The following is a 16,012-nucleotide window of genomic DNA, read 5'->3' as shown; positions in this document are numbered from 1 at the left end:
ATAATTATATAAACCCTTTTTTTTTTACATTATATTACCATAAAATAGCATCTGGTTACAATTTAAGACATGTTTTTTGGTTTTTTCCACAAAAAATTTGTTAATAAATAGCTCAATATACTCTTTTTGTATAAATACTCTACATCTTTAAATGTAATATCAAAATTCATAATTATTAAATTACCAGCATTTAAGGGTTAAAATGTTCATTAAAAACCGTAAGCTATGATTTTCTGCTCCTTATCTCCAATAACTCAAATTATGCTAGCAGTTCTTAAATGACGCTTACTGTTCAGATCAGTTATGCAGCACAACAATCCTACTTTGTACTCTGGATGATTATTGTTTCGCTCATACCAATGTTGATAAAAATCTTGATGAGCAGTTTAACTGATGAAATCCTTAATGTGGTAGAAGACGGTGTGAATTTAAGGTGTTATGCTTGCACCAGTTATCACTAACTAACACCTTTTGAAATTTTCAATTCTTTCAGCGAAGTCCTGCGGTAGAATGAATCCAAAGCAAGCCTTGATAACTAAATTGAAACTTTTGAATGCTTCAATTATGTAGGAGACGTTGAAAACCAAGTTTGCATCAGCAAGTTGCTGCACATCCAAATTTTAAGAAGCTTTTTACATTTCCGTCAAACTGGCGAGTTAAATGTGGAGAGCAGCTGGCCACTTAACAGCTTCTGTCCAAGCAGTTATAAAGATCTTGAAAAGATGATTGACAACTCCTAAGAGGAGATGCAATTCCATCGGTGAGCATTATCAGGCCCGCTGATGATTAGCTTTTGAATAAGATTGTTAAAGAGTTTTGCATTCGCAACAAACCCGCCATATTGCTGAAAATACTCGAGGCTAGATTTGATTTACCCCAGTTTTAGCAAGTTTCCAGATTCGGCAAGACACTTAGATTTGACGTCATACCATGTGCAAGGGCTCATTCTTAAATAACACAAGCCAAAATTAGTTTAAGTCCAGTTGCATTAATCAGTGACCAGATTTGTGTAACATTGGAGTGAGTTTCTGGCAAATCTTCTGATACCGCAACAGGAATTTGTCTCTTGACTGCAGTGTCTTTACCAATCCTTTGAGTGAGAGACTGCTTTTGTGACGACGAGCTGGTTACATCCCTTAACGCAATATCAACAAATCTTTTTTATAAACTATTTAACGTTTGTTAGTATTATGTTGTAAGGTTTAGGATTTAGGGAAGGTTTGGTTTCTAAGTTTATGTGGAAAGGTAATGGATACAGATTTCAAAAAAAAAATCTTTTTAAATTTATCAATCACTGATTATACTAATATTTTTAAAAGAAAAGCATATTATATAACATATAAAAAACTTATACTACATTATAACATATTACATACATCACAATATTTTATAAAAGCATATATTACATTATAACATATTACATATATATTACATTATCTTATAAAAAAAAATTAAAAAAAAACATAATGTTCAAAAAAAGCAATTAAAAATAGGTGCGATACAAAATTCATTATTTTAAGTGGCCTTCTTTTCTTTTGTAATATGTATGATGCATGAAATTGATCGAATCTATGCCATTTAGGCATAGATTCAATCAATTTCATGCACCAGAGTGACAAATGCGAAAACATCTGCATTTGTACATACCATGACATATTTGTTAAGTAAATAAATGATAAGTTAGTATAGAAATGTGAAAGAAACAATGACTATCAAAGTCAAACTATAAAAAGCACTTAGGAAATATAAAGGAAGGAGAGAGCTTTGGTTTGAATTTAAATTTAAGAAAATGTAGTATAAGCACTGCCAGTATTATCTAGAATAGAAGAAATCATATCTTACTTAAGTTGGAGATTGTTAATCCAGTTGTTTACTGAATCTGAGAGTAAGAAAAGTTTATAATAATTAGAACAAATTTAGGAACAACTGCAAAACTCTTACTGCTAACCCCGTCCCTTTCCTAACCAAACAGCCTATAGACATTTTATCTCAATCCTTTAATATTTGAAGCCTCTTGTATATCACGCATTTACAAGCGTCTACCTATATTGTGAAAGAGAGAAAATAAAAACAATGGTTTCAATGATTGAACATCAAGCTTAATTACAGTAATACTTTTCTTACATTTACCGCAGCAAATAATCAGACAATTTAAAATCCTGAAATGCTTTTCTGGAATTTGTTGCAGCAAATACGGTTATGGTTGATGAAAAGTTTAGTCTAAACGCAAAATTGGATTAGCATTGCCAGCCCATTCAAATGCTATTGTAGTGTAGCTAAACGATGAAAACTCTTTACCCTCTTCGGCACATTCAAAGAGCATTTAGCTGTAGCCACAGATACAGGTAAAGTAAGAAATATGTATCTTGCAAAGTTTACGTTTGGAAAGATTTCGAGGAATACAAGTTCCAGCATCTTGTGAAACAAATAGTGATACTTGCAGGCGAGTTTGAAGTTTCAGGAATATATTTGTTTCAGAAAGGTTAGTTGCTCAACAATTTATTTGAAATGTGTTTGGGCTATCTTTTATATAACTAATTGGCAGCAGAGAAAAGGTCTTCATTAATCAGAGTATTAAATTGCCATAGGAATCCGAATCGGATGCAGATATGTTTCAGTGAGCTAAGCCGACTCTAGAGATCAAACAGAAAGGTCCTCATTTCTGAGTATCGGTACATAAATAACTGTTGTTGTTACCTCGTCAAAAGAAAAAACTCTTCATTCTAAAGTTGTAACAAGTTTTTGCGCAATTGAAATTCCAGAGTCTCTATTTGCAATGTCACTGATGAAACCTAACAATTTCTTGTGTAATCCAAGCAGAGCTAATGCTTTTATAAATAACTTTGGGTAGCTTTTACCACAAAGTTCTCTGCCAGTCTATTCAAAAGGAGCCAAAATTGGTACACATCCCTCGGCCACTTTCCATTCATTCGTAGTGAGATTCTCCACCTTGCCAGTTAATGTGATTTCAACTGATAAGGGCGCTTTCTCTTTCATAAGGCGCTGAATCATGCAATCGGAATTCAAATTTATTGATAAGCTCATTTTGAGTGTATTTCTTTTTAAGTTTTTTGAGTTCATTTCTTTTTAATTTCCTTTTTTGTACTTACAAAAATTGAGATGGTTGAATGCTGTGATTTTTTGCATTTCGTTATCAAATTACTCATCTCTTCAATTTTGGATACTGGATCATTATTTGATAATTGAACCACGGAAACAAAGCAAGGTAAGTTCATAACGTTTTGGAATATGCTCATAGCTGCTCTCATGTTACTAGCATTGTCTCGAAGAACCTATTTTAGTTGTGTTTTGGTAACGACCATTCTTCAATTGACTTCTAAAGAGGTTCTAATATTGCTTTTCCCGTATGTGACACAGTCGCAAACGGTTTAACCATATGTTTATGGAAAAATAATAGGATGACAATAAACTTAGAAGTAATTTGATCAGTCGTTTCTATCGTTTCTATATATTTTTATATCGTTTCTATCAAAATCGATTCTACTCGTTTCAATTTTTACACATAGTTCCCACACTGCGAGAAAAAGTGGACCGAGAAAAAATCAATTTCATTAGCGCCCTAAAAACCTTTTCCTTTTACGAAATCGTAAGATAGGTAATTGTAAGAAGGTAATCTTTCTCAATATTGAAATAAACTCTGGATCTCTTGATTCTGTTTTTCCACATATTTTTTCTAAATGATTTTATTATTTAAATTCTTAATTTCATTTTCAAAAAATCGATTATTGAGAGAACTCATATAATAATTAGATTGGTTTATTAAAAAATGGATTTTCAAATGAGATATTTAAGTAAAACGACTTTTTTTCGGAAGAAAAAAGTCGTTTTACTTAAATATCTCATTTGAAATAGTTTAGATGTCTTTTTTAATGAGAACAAACAGTGTTCTTCTCTTGCTACTTCAAAATCTAGAATGGCTTTGCTAAGTAAATGTACAATACCTCGTTAAGAATTCAATGGTTGCTTACTACTCGCCAATCTTATGCTAAGTGTAGTTAAGGAACTTTCATCTAGTATTCGTATTTTTACAGTAAAATTCTTTTCAGATTCTTATATTTGCTTACATTGAATAAAAATATTCTAATAAAATTTACGAAGCATCATTCAAAACCGTCTAGAAAAAATGAGACTTTTCTTTATTTTTCATATTGGGATTACGTCGAAATCGATCGTAACCCTGCTGATGTTATATCTCGCGGAATTGGAAGTTTGATTAATAACCAGTTATGGTTTATTAACCTAAATTTCTGTATATTACAGAGAGTTAGCCCTCCTTTGACCAAAATAATTTAATCGACCCTCCAGAGGAAAATATTACACATAACAAATGACCTATTCAAATATTTAAAGTTTTTTTAGCATAACTTATTTTAATTCTTATTAACGCCTCTTGTTCAACGAATTGGTGACACAAAAAACATGCGGTTTAGAAATTGCAATTGAAAGAAGAAAAAAAATTTATTAAATTTGGATAACCGGTTTAAAACATTAATTATTTGCAGGAATTTTTAATCGCATATTTTTCATTTTTTACGTTTCAGTTGAAGTTTTCCTTTATGCAATTTTTTTCATCCAAATATTTTTCAAATCATAACTTAGAGTTTACTGGGTTAAGATTATAACAAAAAAATAAAGTGAACGGTTTGACGAATTTTTTTTATTTTTTTTTTATTTACATTACGCAGAAGTTTTTTTTAAGATTTCCTCAATTATTGACCAATCCGCACCTGTTAAATTTTTTTTTTTTTTAAATGTTCTAAATAAACTCCTAAATGTTCATTATCTCCATGATAATCTGCTTAATTTTAGTACTTGAAATGTTAGCAATTATTAGACGCAGTTTCTATAAATTCGCCATTCAACGGAGAACGAATTTCTTTTACAAAACATAATATTTCAATATAAGTTCCAGCATACACTTTAACTCTATCTAAAATTGTACTTGCATAATTGTTTCCATATGTTTTTATTTTAAATTCTTTAGAATTTATCGTTTTTAAACTTAATTTTTTACATAACGAAGGCGTAAATTAGCACAATTGGTAAAAGTTATCAAAGTGAAGACAATAATAATTAAAACGGGATTTATTATTTTTGACTTTTACCCAGGCTGTCTGGAGTAAAACTTGTCGATTAATTTTAGAAGAAGCATCAGCAACTGTTAACTGTTCTGTTTTTGAATTGTTAAAAAATTTACTATTGTATCGCAAATAGATATATAGTGAGGCTTGTCACTCTTAAAACATAGAAAGTTTGATCTACAATTTTTACTGAAGTGACTTTCGCGTAGGCAAACGAGAGCATCATCTTCAATTAAAATATTTTCCCTTGTTAAAACATTGGTTGCGAAATTACAATAATGAGATTTATGATTTTTTAAAAAATAAACACATGTAATCGCACTGCATAGAAACATGCTCTATGACCTTGCAACACCTCACTAGAAATTTATTTTTTAATTACTATCAAAAAACATTTCCTCATTAAAAAAATGTAAAAGACAACTGTTTTTAGAGAGGGATGGGGGAGGGAGTAAATCACATACTTTATGGGAATGCCCAGGAATTTTGGTGTTTAATATAGGTAACTAAAAGGCATGGGGGATTCTCAAATTTTTAACATGCTGATAATGGTCTCGAACGAGGATGGCATACAAAAAATAGATTAATTGGAGCTAAACCAACCCCGCCCCGACCCATAATTATCCCCTTCCTAGAATTAAGTTTCCTTTAATCATGAAAATTTTTTTTCTATTATAAACTAGATTAAAATTCATCAACAAATTTCAAATTTCATCAACGAAATTTTTTCGTTTAAAAATTAAAACTTTTTAAAGTTATTTCAGAGGGTAGTTGAGATTAATTTTCGGCTTTGTATGATTTGTATGATTATAAATCTTAAACGAAAAGAGATTTTTTTGATGAAGTTTGAAATTACAGAAAGTGTTTTAGGTTTCTCCCAGTTTATTTTACCATTACAATGTTGTGAATGTTCGAGTATTCCAGATGTTTCCCAGTTGGCTTTTGTAACGTTATTTTTATGTTAAAAAAAAAAAGAGAATTTTTGATGAAATTCCGATGGTAATCAAAAAAAATTTCTAGTTATGTGTTGCAAGGTCTTAGAGCATGTTCCTATGTACTGTCTTCATTCTTTAATATTTCCAAAACGTTATTTAGAGAGATCGACCGGACAAATATTCCGATTCCGTTTCCAGATATATTTAAGATTTCGGTTCCGACCGCATATTCGGTTCAAAATGCTACTAGAGTAAATATCATAAGCTTTATTTAGCATTACAGCGTTATTATCATTTTGATAGAAATAATTTAAATAAAATTAATGGAAATAAAATTTATTTATAAAATTAATGGAAAAAAAAACCAAAAGCTTTTTGCACACAAAATGGCTTATAAATCCCCAAAAACGCAAAATATTGAGAAACACAAAATGCGACTGGTTAGAATTAACAATACAACACCTAAATCTATTTAAGTTTACTTTTAGCTAGTTCTATTGCTTTTTAAAGTTGAAAAAGTAATTTAGTTACAAAAATTACAAAATTAGTAAAAAAACACAAAAATCGCAATAACTTCTATGCGCATGCCCTGATACCACACTGAAAGATGAATTAGTTGAGTGGTTCCATGTGAATTTTGGAAATTTGAATTAGTTGAGTGGTTCCATGTGAATGATGGAAAATTCCAAAGTTAAACGCAGTGTGTCAACTTACCCTTGTAGCCAACTAGCCCCGGTCTCCCCTATCATTTGAAAGACAATATTGCTGTTATGTGTATAATTTTTATATAAATAGATATATATTAAGATGTATATCACAATTAGTTATACAACCTATAAAGTGTTAAAATATTCGTTGTTTCTCTTGAATCAACTCTTTTCAAGTTTAGCGTTACGGCTTTTAATTGTATTCAAAAGAGAGTTTCTTCGTGCGAAGCTAATGTCCTTTACTTTATAATTGAAGCAAACAATCTAAGAATGATTCAGTGCAAAACTGCAAAGTATTAAGAGGATCTGATAACCTAAAAAAACAAGGGTTACAAGGACTCACGTCGCACCCGATGAGACATCATCCTGACATCAAACTTTCGCCAGAAAGTTCAGGAAATCGAAAAGCAAATGATGAAGTTGAACCAAATTCAAATAAGAGAAAGTTTTTGAGGCACCATGTTCTTTTTGCTTCAAATTATGAAACTGCTAGAGAAAAATACTACGAAGTTTACTAGATCCAACTTATGATAAGAAAAAAATTGTTCTCAAGGAAATGTTGGTTCAATCAGAAGCTGAAAGTTTGTCAGTCTGTCATAATGCATGGTCATCATTTCATGGATATCTGGGAATGACAGTTCACTTTATTTTCCAAAGACTGGAACAGTGTCAAATTCTGCATTTCTTGTTCTCAATTTGATGAATGGCATACCGCAAAAGATTGAAACAATAGCAGATTAGTGGGAAATTTCTTCAAAAAGTGGAGTTTGTTTAAGAGATAATGCAACAAATGTAAAAGCAGCCTTCAATGAACCAAGCTGTAATGATGAGTCATCTAGATTCCTTAACCACTCCCTTTAACTTGTAACTAAAAAAGAACTATTTTTAGATTAAACCATAAATAAACTGTCGAAAACTTTAGTCCTACGCATCACATTCTACAGTTTTCTACGCTGAACCTTAAAGGCAGCAATAAAAATCCAAATGAATATAAAAAACAGACTTGGCTCAAAAAAGATGTTGCCACAATAGGGGAATCTACTTATTACATGCATGAGCGAACTTTACACCTAAAGCCAGCAATTGCTGCCATCTTAATCAAATTTTCTTCGGTTCGAATAGAATTCTGTCCAAGATTTTAGTCTCTGTGAAAAAGTGGTGAATATTTTAAATATTTTTGAGGAGGCAACAAAAATGTTATCAGGTATTGATTCTTGCAACAGTTCCTGCATTCCAAATGTGACAACAATAATTAAAGCTTTGCAAACAACCTCCAGCGACTTCAGTGTTCAGGAATTGAAAAGTGCTTTGAAAAATGGAATGGGAAAACATTTTTCAGCAATTGAAGAAACAGAACGTTATTTAGTTGCCACTCTACTAGATCCAAGATAAAAAATGTTATTTTTTCAAATCTAAAGCTGTTTTTCAAAAATGCTAAACACGTTTTGAACCTCTTGAAGATGAATTGACATCCTCAGATGTTGAAAGACTGTTTTTTACAGATGAAGATATTCTCTCAAACAAAAGAAACAGACTCCTTCTATAAAATTTGGAAAAGTATCAGTAGATGTAAAGCCCATATTTTAACAAAGCATAAATATCGACTAAACTAGGCTAGGGTGGTCTTAATCAACCCCGTTGAGATAGGTCTATTTTATTATAAAGTCATTGGTCAGGCTTTTTTAGACCCTTTGAAAAGTGGTTTTGGGCTGAGACTAGTGGCTTGGCGAACCTTCCGCTCTATCCTTAGATCAACGCTCTGGGTCCTACAGCTACTTGCATGGCTTGCGACAGGTTATATGGTGAGTCGGCAATATCAGGGTTGAAGTGCTTTTGAGATATTTTTTCTTAATAGACGGCATCTATAAAGCGACCACCATAAAACATTGCCAGAGCTCAAGCAGAATGAACACATTAATATCAACAAAGGCAGCTCCAGACGATGTACGGGTAATATTTATAGTTATTCCAATACTGCTGTTTCCAGTTTTTAAGCTCCAGCCTTGTAGATGACGATCACTAGTGCTCCGGAAGTCGATGGCGAAGAACTGTCGTGTACCTGCATAGCAGTCATTAAAGTTTATGATTTGGGCGGATAACTCATTACTAGACATGTTTGTCTTTAGAGAAGCGATGTGTTTCTTTTCTGAAAGGCAACGGCATGTTTCTTTATACATTTTGTGAAGAGACATACCGTTAGAGTGTAGTAAGTAGTTCCTCCTTCTATCACTATTTCTATTTTCAAAGGGTTGAGACTTGATAGAGACTTTTCAGGCTGCCGTTTGAAATTCACTGACAGGTGATTACAACGTATTTTAACTGTAGCATGCGAGATTTACATCAAACAACCAGTTCGTTAGTGTATCAACTTGCTGGATCTTCCTGTGGCATTGGATTTTTTGAAGGTTAAATTGCCAGAATTTGCTTGGTCGTCACATCCCAGCATCAAATCGATCTGAAGAGGTTCGCTGAGAGGGAGTCATAAATAGGTTGCGCATAGCCCAGTAGCCTCCATTGGACTGAAGGCAATTAGTTTTTCTCCCCTGTATCCGAATAGTCTTTTTCTCTACTGTATGCTCACCCGAGGTTGCAAACAAAACGAGCTGTAAGGTCCGTCCCCCTTGTAAAGTTCCATCATAAGTCAAATAAACGGTACCTGGCAGCACAATTATATACATTCTTAAGCATGAGAACCGAATAAGCAATGTCTGACCCGAAGGGTTAGCTACCAAACTAACGGGAAAAGTTGTTGAGGATATCAACCTCTCACCTCGGACAGCATGCAGTGTCTACCATACTTACTGGATAAAGAAGCCATCTTGGTCTAATGGGAGATACAATATTTGAAGAATAACTCGAATCTTGTAGAGGCGGTACTTTTAAAAGGAGGAGAAGTGGAGACGAGAAGTGAAACTGATGATGAAGTACTTTCATTGAAAGCAGCCCTGTTATTGCCGCTACCGTTGACGATCTGGTTGTGGTAGGAGGGCCTATTGGAGAGAGTTTAGAGGAGTGGAAAGAATACAAGAAACTTGTTTATGAGACTCTTGCGGAAGTAATTAGGAGTAATTTTTATGACAGACTTAAACGAAATAATTTTGATTAGGAAAAGAAATTTGGTGTTCGAGATTGTCAACGATGAGCTTGAGTTTCATAAATAATCGGGGAAGTATTAAAAATGACGAGAAAAAAAGGGCTTAAATTTCTCAGTTTATATTAAGTAACTGAACTGATGATCAAGGCTTTGGGCATTAAGTGGGAGGTTCCCAAAATAAAAATATCGTAATATAATTTAAACAAAATTATGGAAGTTAGGAAGTCCATTTCAGGGAGTAGGTACAAACGGCGGGGCGGGGCGGATCAGCGGAGCGGATCATTCAAGTGACACGGCACTTTTAATAGTTTAATTTCTGCTAACGAATTCAACCTGAACAAACATACTGCTAAATTTTTTTATGATGACTTTTTAGTAAATGGCTGTGCCTGTTTTGATAGGTAGCATAAAGCACCTTAAAATAGAGGTTATTGCAAATCTTATCGCCAAGAGCAATAATGAAGATAGAACAACTACACTCAACAATCCTAAGGCAGGCGAAGTTTATGTCATACAAGTGAATCATGAAAAAGGTTAGGCACCAATATTTCAGTGCACTTGTATAGTATTTGTATTTTTAAAATATATTTGTATACTAAAATAGTATAATGTAGTAAATAGCATAGTTTTTGGATTATACTAGTAAAAATCAATTACGATGCCTAAAGTAAAGTTAGACTTTAAAGAAGTTATACCTGTAATCTACAATGTAGACTGTAGCCTACATGTAGTCTACAAGACTGTATATAGCTTTGTTTCTTTTAATATGTTTAAAGTAAAATCTAACACTACTTAGGCATAGTTTATCCTTTACTTAAGGCTATGCTATAGTAAAGCAAGATATCTTATTAATAAATATGTAAGGACTTCTAAATGTCATTTAATATTATATTGAATATTTTCAAGATGTCATTTAATATGCAACATTTTTTTGAAGCTAAAAATTGTCTTTCCTATTATAATTTATTTGAAGATTTATTTATTATTGTAAAATGGCTCCATAACAAACTTACATGCTTGTGTCTATTTTATATTATGTCAGTGTAAGACATGCTCTAGAAAATAATCTGCATGTTTTTAAATGACCTTTTTTATACATGCTGTTTAAAAGTATCTGTGTTATGATTTTAAAATGTGAGCACCAATGTGCTTTCATTGTACTTGCCTAAAAACAATCATAAATTATAACAATATAGTAACTGCTATATTATTAAAAATATTATTATAATTTAGTAGTAGTATATAAAATGTGTATTATTATTATAATTATAATTATAGTTTATTAGTAGTGTATATAATTTAGTAGTAGTATATAAAATATGATTTAGTAGTAGTATATAAAGTGAGTTTCTAATTCACTCGCTGTTAACACATAGCTATGTGTTAACAGCGAGTGAATTAGAAACTCACTTTGACAACTCACTTTTGATAATATAGGTATATATTAATAAAAAGAAAATAAAATTTAAACAAAAACTACTTAGAAGACTTAAGATCAAAAGTAATTTTTGTTTAAATTTTTTATACTTTTTATTAGTATTAAAAATTTTTATTACTATTAAAACTCATTAAGTTAATTTTTTTAATGCTAAATATTTGTCTAATTTGTTCTTGAAACTGTTTACATTTGTTGGCAATGTTGGGGTGTTAGCCAGGAATATATTTTATGATAAACAGGAATATATCTATAATCCCGGTTCGAAGCCCTCATGTAACCCAAACTTCTAGCCCTAAAATGGGTGAGACATATTTTCAAAGTTATAACTTTTCAAAACTTTTTTATAAAATTAAACTTATAATTTTGCAATGAAAATGAAATTATAATATTTTTTCTTTTTTTGATAGAGAATTATCTCTAACTCAGATAAGACTAAATTTTTTTCTGGGAAACCTTATCGCAAAAATCTAGATCTTCCTATATTTATGAACAGTAATGTACTGAATGAGTCATCTACCCTTTGACTTCTAGGATCAAATCTTACTTCTGATCTTAACCATCTGCTAAGGTTGTATCTCTTTACCATGCTTGCTACTTTATTACTCCTGATTCTATTCTTTATCTCTGTAAATCTCTATTAGTTATAGTACCAAAAAAACATAGAACTTACATCAATGAGGACCTCAAAGGTATTATTAATTAGTATGATTAGTCAACAAAAAGTTCAATAACATTGTTGGTTTATCAATAAACGAAGATTAATTACTACCTAGGTAGCAATAAATTTATGTTTATTGCTGATAATAAAGTTAGATTAAGGTATTAGTTAACTTTATTATCAATCTTAATTAATATATTGTCAATATCATTATTCAATTTATTTTAGATATTATTACATATATGTTCAACATAAATATTATTTATTAATATGTTATCATTCTAACTATATTATCAATCTAAATTTATTACTATATCAATCTTAATCATTCCACTAATACATCAAACTTTGCCATGTTTAAATTGACTATTTGCTTGCTTAATCGTTTATCTTAAAATAAATAACTTTTATGACAAATCCCCTGATGTTACTATGTAGCTTAACATGAGTGCAGTTTTTGCCCTCATGCTATGCACATTTTGTGACATAAGGGCAGATTTGTAAGATGAGAACATTCTGTGTAACTTAATATTGTTACGCAGGCAAAATATTGTAACATGAGGGCAAAATTTGTAGCGCCAGAGCTAGGCAAATCGTAAAATGAGGCCAACTAAGATTACTACTACTACTATACTACTACTACTATACTACTACTACTACTACTACTACTACTACTACTACTACTACTACTACTACTACTACTACTACTACCACTACCACTACCACTACCACTACCACTACCACTACTACTACCACTACCACTACTACTACTACTACTACTACTACTACTAAAAAAAAAAAAAAGAGGTGTTGAATTTTGGAAACTTTAAACCCATTGGGAATTCTACAGTATACTCGGTGCCATTTGGCTAATGATTAGGCTAGCTAACACCCTGAATATGTTCCATAAATTTTCTGTTTTGTTTATAAGGAATTTGTACCTTGGTATAAACTTGGTTTGTTCTCAGCTGTATTTTTTATTATTACCTCTGCATGTTTTGAACTTTGTTTGTTTGCTTATATTTTTGCTCTTTTTACTCAACAATTTTGGTTGTCCTGATTACTGTCACTTAATTTATATGATGTGAAGTTGTTCTCCATGTATAAAGCAATTTCAATAATTCCAGCAATTTCCACCTTTTTGCCTGCCATATCTATTTTTATTTTATACTGTGGAACCTACTAACTATACAATTGATGAGTTGTTAAATCATGCTCTTTTTAGTTCACACAAAAGTTTAAATTCTCCTTATTTGTTACCAAGTGATGTTGCATGTAAATATTGTGGTTGTTTATTGTATATGCAATGTATATATGTGTGTATATATAAATATATATTATTATTATTATTTTTTTTTTTTTTAGACGATTGGCGGGCAGATGGGTATAGGTGGAAGCAAAATGGTTCCAGTAAAATTCCTCGGGCTTTGCCACTTTACACAAAGATCCATTTTGCCACAGTTATACCAACAGGAATTTCAAATGATTTCCAGAAGTTTGTGTACTGTGACCTGAGTCGGACAGATCTTGTTGTTATCCATTACATCGGTAACCACAACCTTGCAGTTTTAGTTCCTCATGGTAAATATATCTTGCATTTTGATAATGGTTTTTGTTTTTCTTTTAAAAGTTTTACGTAAGTTTACTACTAAATAAAACCTACTTTAAATAAAATCTTTTAATAATATATTTAATTAAAATTCATGTTGTGTAGCCCCCTCTCTTTTTCATTCCAAACTTTGCTTTGAGTTTTTTTTACACTGTCAAGTAACATTTTGTTTTTAAGCAATAAACATTCACTCTGGCCGATGACAACAGTAGGCGGATTACCTGATATAAATCGGCGGATCACGTTTTTTTTTTTGTAGAACAGTCATTAAACTTTACAGAGTTTCACCAACTCTTCACATAAATAAGTGATAAAGCGTTAGAAGAAAAGTTAAATACAACTGAGAAAAGATGTAAACGCGAAGACTCGTAAATGATAAAGCGATAATAAGAAAAGTTAAAAACAACGATCAGAAAAGATACCCACAAGATAACTCGTCCACTCTTCACATCAATAAATGATAAAGCAAAAAGAATTAAGTTAAAAATAACAACCGAGAAAAGACGTAAACATGAAGACTCATCAACCTGCCATATAAATAAATGAAAAGATATCGCAACAGGAAAACAAGCAAAAACTATAAAAGCTCAAAAAAAAGAAAGAATCTAGGAAGTTGGAGTTTTTGTTAGAAGAAGAGATTTAAAGAGGATTTTAAGAGAAAAGAATTTTTAAGAGATTTAAAGAGGATTTTTAAAAAGAAAAAGAATTTTGTGATAAGAAGAGTATTTTGATGAATAAGCAGTTTAATAAGCAGTTGAATAAAAGAATTTCAAGTAAGATTTTGTTTTTAAGCAATAAACATTCACTCTGGCCGATGACAACAGTAGGCGGATCACCTGATATAAATCGGCAGATCACGTTTTTTTTTTGTAGAACAATCATTTAACTTTACAGAATTTCATTTAAACAATAAAAATATTAGGCGAATCACTTGATATAAGTTGGCGGATCACCTTGTTTTTTTGTAAAACAATCATTAAAATTAAAGGAGTTTGATTCAAATAATCAAAATATTAGGCGGATCACTTGATATAAGTTGGCGGATCACCTTGTTTTTTTGTAAAACAATCATTAAAATTAAAGGAGTTCGATTCAAACAATTATAATATTAGGCGGATCACTTGATATAAATTGGCGGATCACCTTGTTTTTTTGTAAAACAATCATTAAAATTAAAGGAGTTTGATTCAAATAATCAAAATATTAGGCTGATCACTTGATATAAGTTGGCGGATCACCTTGTTTTTTTGTAAAACAATCAATAAAATTAAAGGAGTTTGATTCAAATAATCAAAATATTAGGCGGATCACCTTGTTTTTTTGTAAAACAATCATTAAAACTGAAGGAGTTTGATTCAAATAACCAAAATATTAGGCGGATCACTTGATATAAATTGGCGGATCACTTGATATAAATTGGCGGATCACCTTGTTTTTTTGTAAAACAATCATTAAAATTAAAGGAGTTCGGTTCAAACAATCATAATATTAGGCGGATCACTTGATATAAGTTGGCGGATCACCTTGTTTTTTTGTAAAACAATCAATAAAATTAAAGGAGTTTGATTCAAATAATCAAAATATTAGGCGGATCACCTTGTTTTTTTGTAAAACAATCATTAAAATTGAAGGAGTTTGATTCAAATAACCAAAATATTAGGCGGATCACTTGATATAAATTGGCGGATCACTTGATATAAATTGGCCGATCACCTTGTTTTTTTGTAAAACAATCATTAAAATTAAAGGAGTTTGATTCAAATAATCAAAATATTAGGCGGATCACTTGATATAAGTTGGCGGATCACCTTGTTTTTTTGTAAAACAATCATTAAAATTAAAGGAGTTCGATTCAAACAATTATAATATTAGGCGGATCACTTGATACAAATTGGCGGATCACGTTGTTTTTTGAGTTCATAAAATTTATAAAATATTATAAAATTATATACTTTTTTTTGTCGTTTAATAAAATTGTAATATGCAAATTCCTTCTAAGTATTATATCGTTAGTGAATTTAAACTATATCTGAATCGTTTTTTTTAATGAAATATAACTCGCTTTAGTAACGTTTAAATGATCCGCCCCGCCGTTTGTACCGTTTAAATGATCCGCCCCGCTGATCCGCTCCGCCCCGCCGTTTGTACCTACTCCATTTCAGGAGATCTATCACCAAAAATTGTGGTGATCAAGTCAATAGGGACGCCTTTAATCGTAATTGGTAGGGAGGCAACTTCCAATCCAGAATCACTACACTCCTCGTTGACTACCTTTCCTCCTGTCACAGTTCTTTAAAAAAAGCCAAGTTTACTCCTCCTTGCGGGTGGCGGAGAATTTTTACTCTTTGCGAGTTCCCATAGCTCCCTATCGGACAAGAGAAACGTTTTTTTTTCTCGCAGCGACTCATTCAAATCAAGAGTGTTTCCTCTAACGATGCACTTGCAGTCCTGAGAAAGAGTCTGAGCTGG

The 16,012-nt window shown here is 31.5% G+C and overlaps 1 protein-coding gene across 3 annotated transcripts; it reads left to right on the top strand.

The window, feature by feature from the left end:
• The first annotated feature begins 10,114 nt into the window (after positions 1-10,114).
• LOC149877791 (uncharacterized) lies at positions 10,115-14,320 on the top strand. Of its 3 annotated transcripts, none has more exons than XM_090074324.1 (3): positions 10,115-10,371; positions 13,300-13,515; positions 13,803-14,320. In XM_090074324.1, the coding sequence occupies exons 1-3, from the start codon at positions 10,218-10,220 to the stop codon at positions 13,844-13,846; spliced, it is 414 nt and encodes a 137-aa protein (XP_089930450.1). In that variant the 5' UTR covers positions 10,115-10,217; the 3' UTR covers positions 13,847-14,320. The 3 variants fall into 3 exon arrangements, with proteins under 3 accessions (XP_089930450.1, XP_089930449.1, XP_089930451.1); XM_090074325.1 differs by having other exon boundaries at positions 10,120-10,371; positions 13,721-14,320; XM_090074323.1 differs by having other exon boundaries at positions 13,300-14,320.
• Positions 14,321-16,012: the final 1,692 nt, after the last annotated feature.

Source organism: Hydra viridissima, unplaced genomic scaffold (assembly GCF_058129835.1).
Source record: "Hydra viridissima isolate aposymbiotic clone 2 unplaced genomic scaffold, HvirCarnegie_v1 scaffold_16, whole genome shotgun sequence".
In the NCBI taxonomy this organism is placed as follows: Eukaryota; Metazoa; Cnidaria; class Hydrozoa; order Anthoathecata; family Hydridae; genus Hydra; species Hydra viridissima.
Note: the sequence above shows the minus strand (reverse complement) of the source record. Positions and strands in the feature narration are given on the sequence as shown.

Excerpts from the sequence above, each read along its gene's own strand:
- LOC149877791 (XM_090074323.1), top strand. The coding sequence starts at position 10,218 with ATGGCTGTGCCTGTTTTGATAGGTAGCATAAAGCACCTTAAAATAGAG. Across the intron at positions 10,372-13,299 it reads ACAAGTGAATCATGAAAAAG|ACGATTGGCGGGCAGATGGG; the intron begins GTTAGGCACCAA and ends TTTTTTTTTTAG.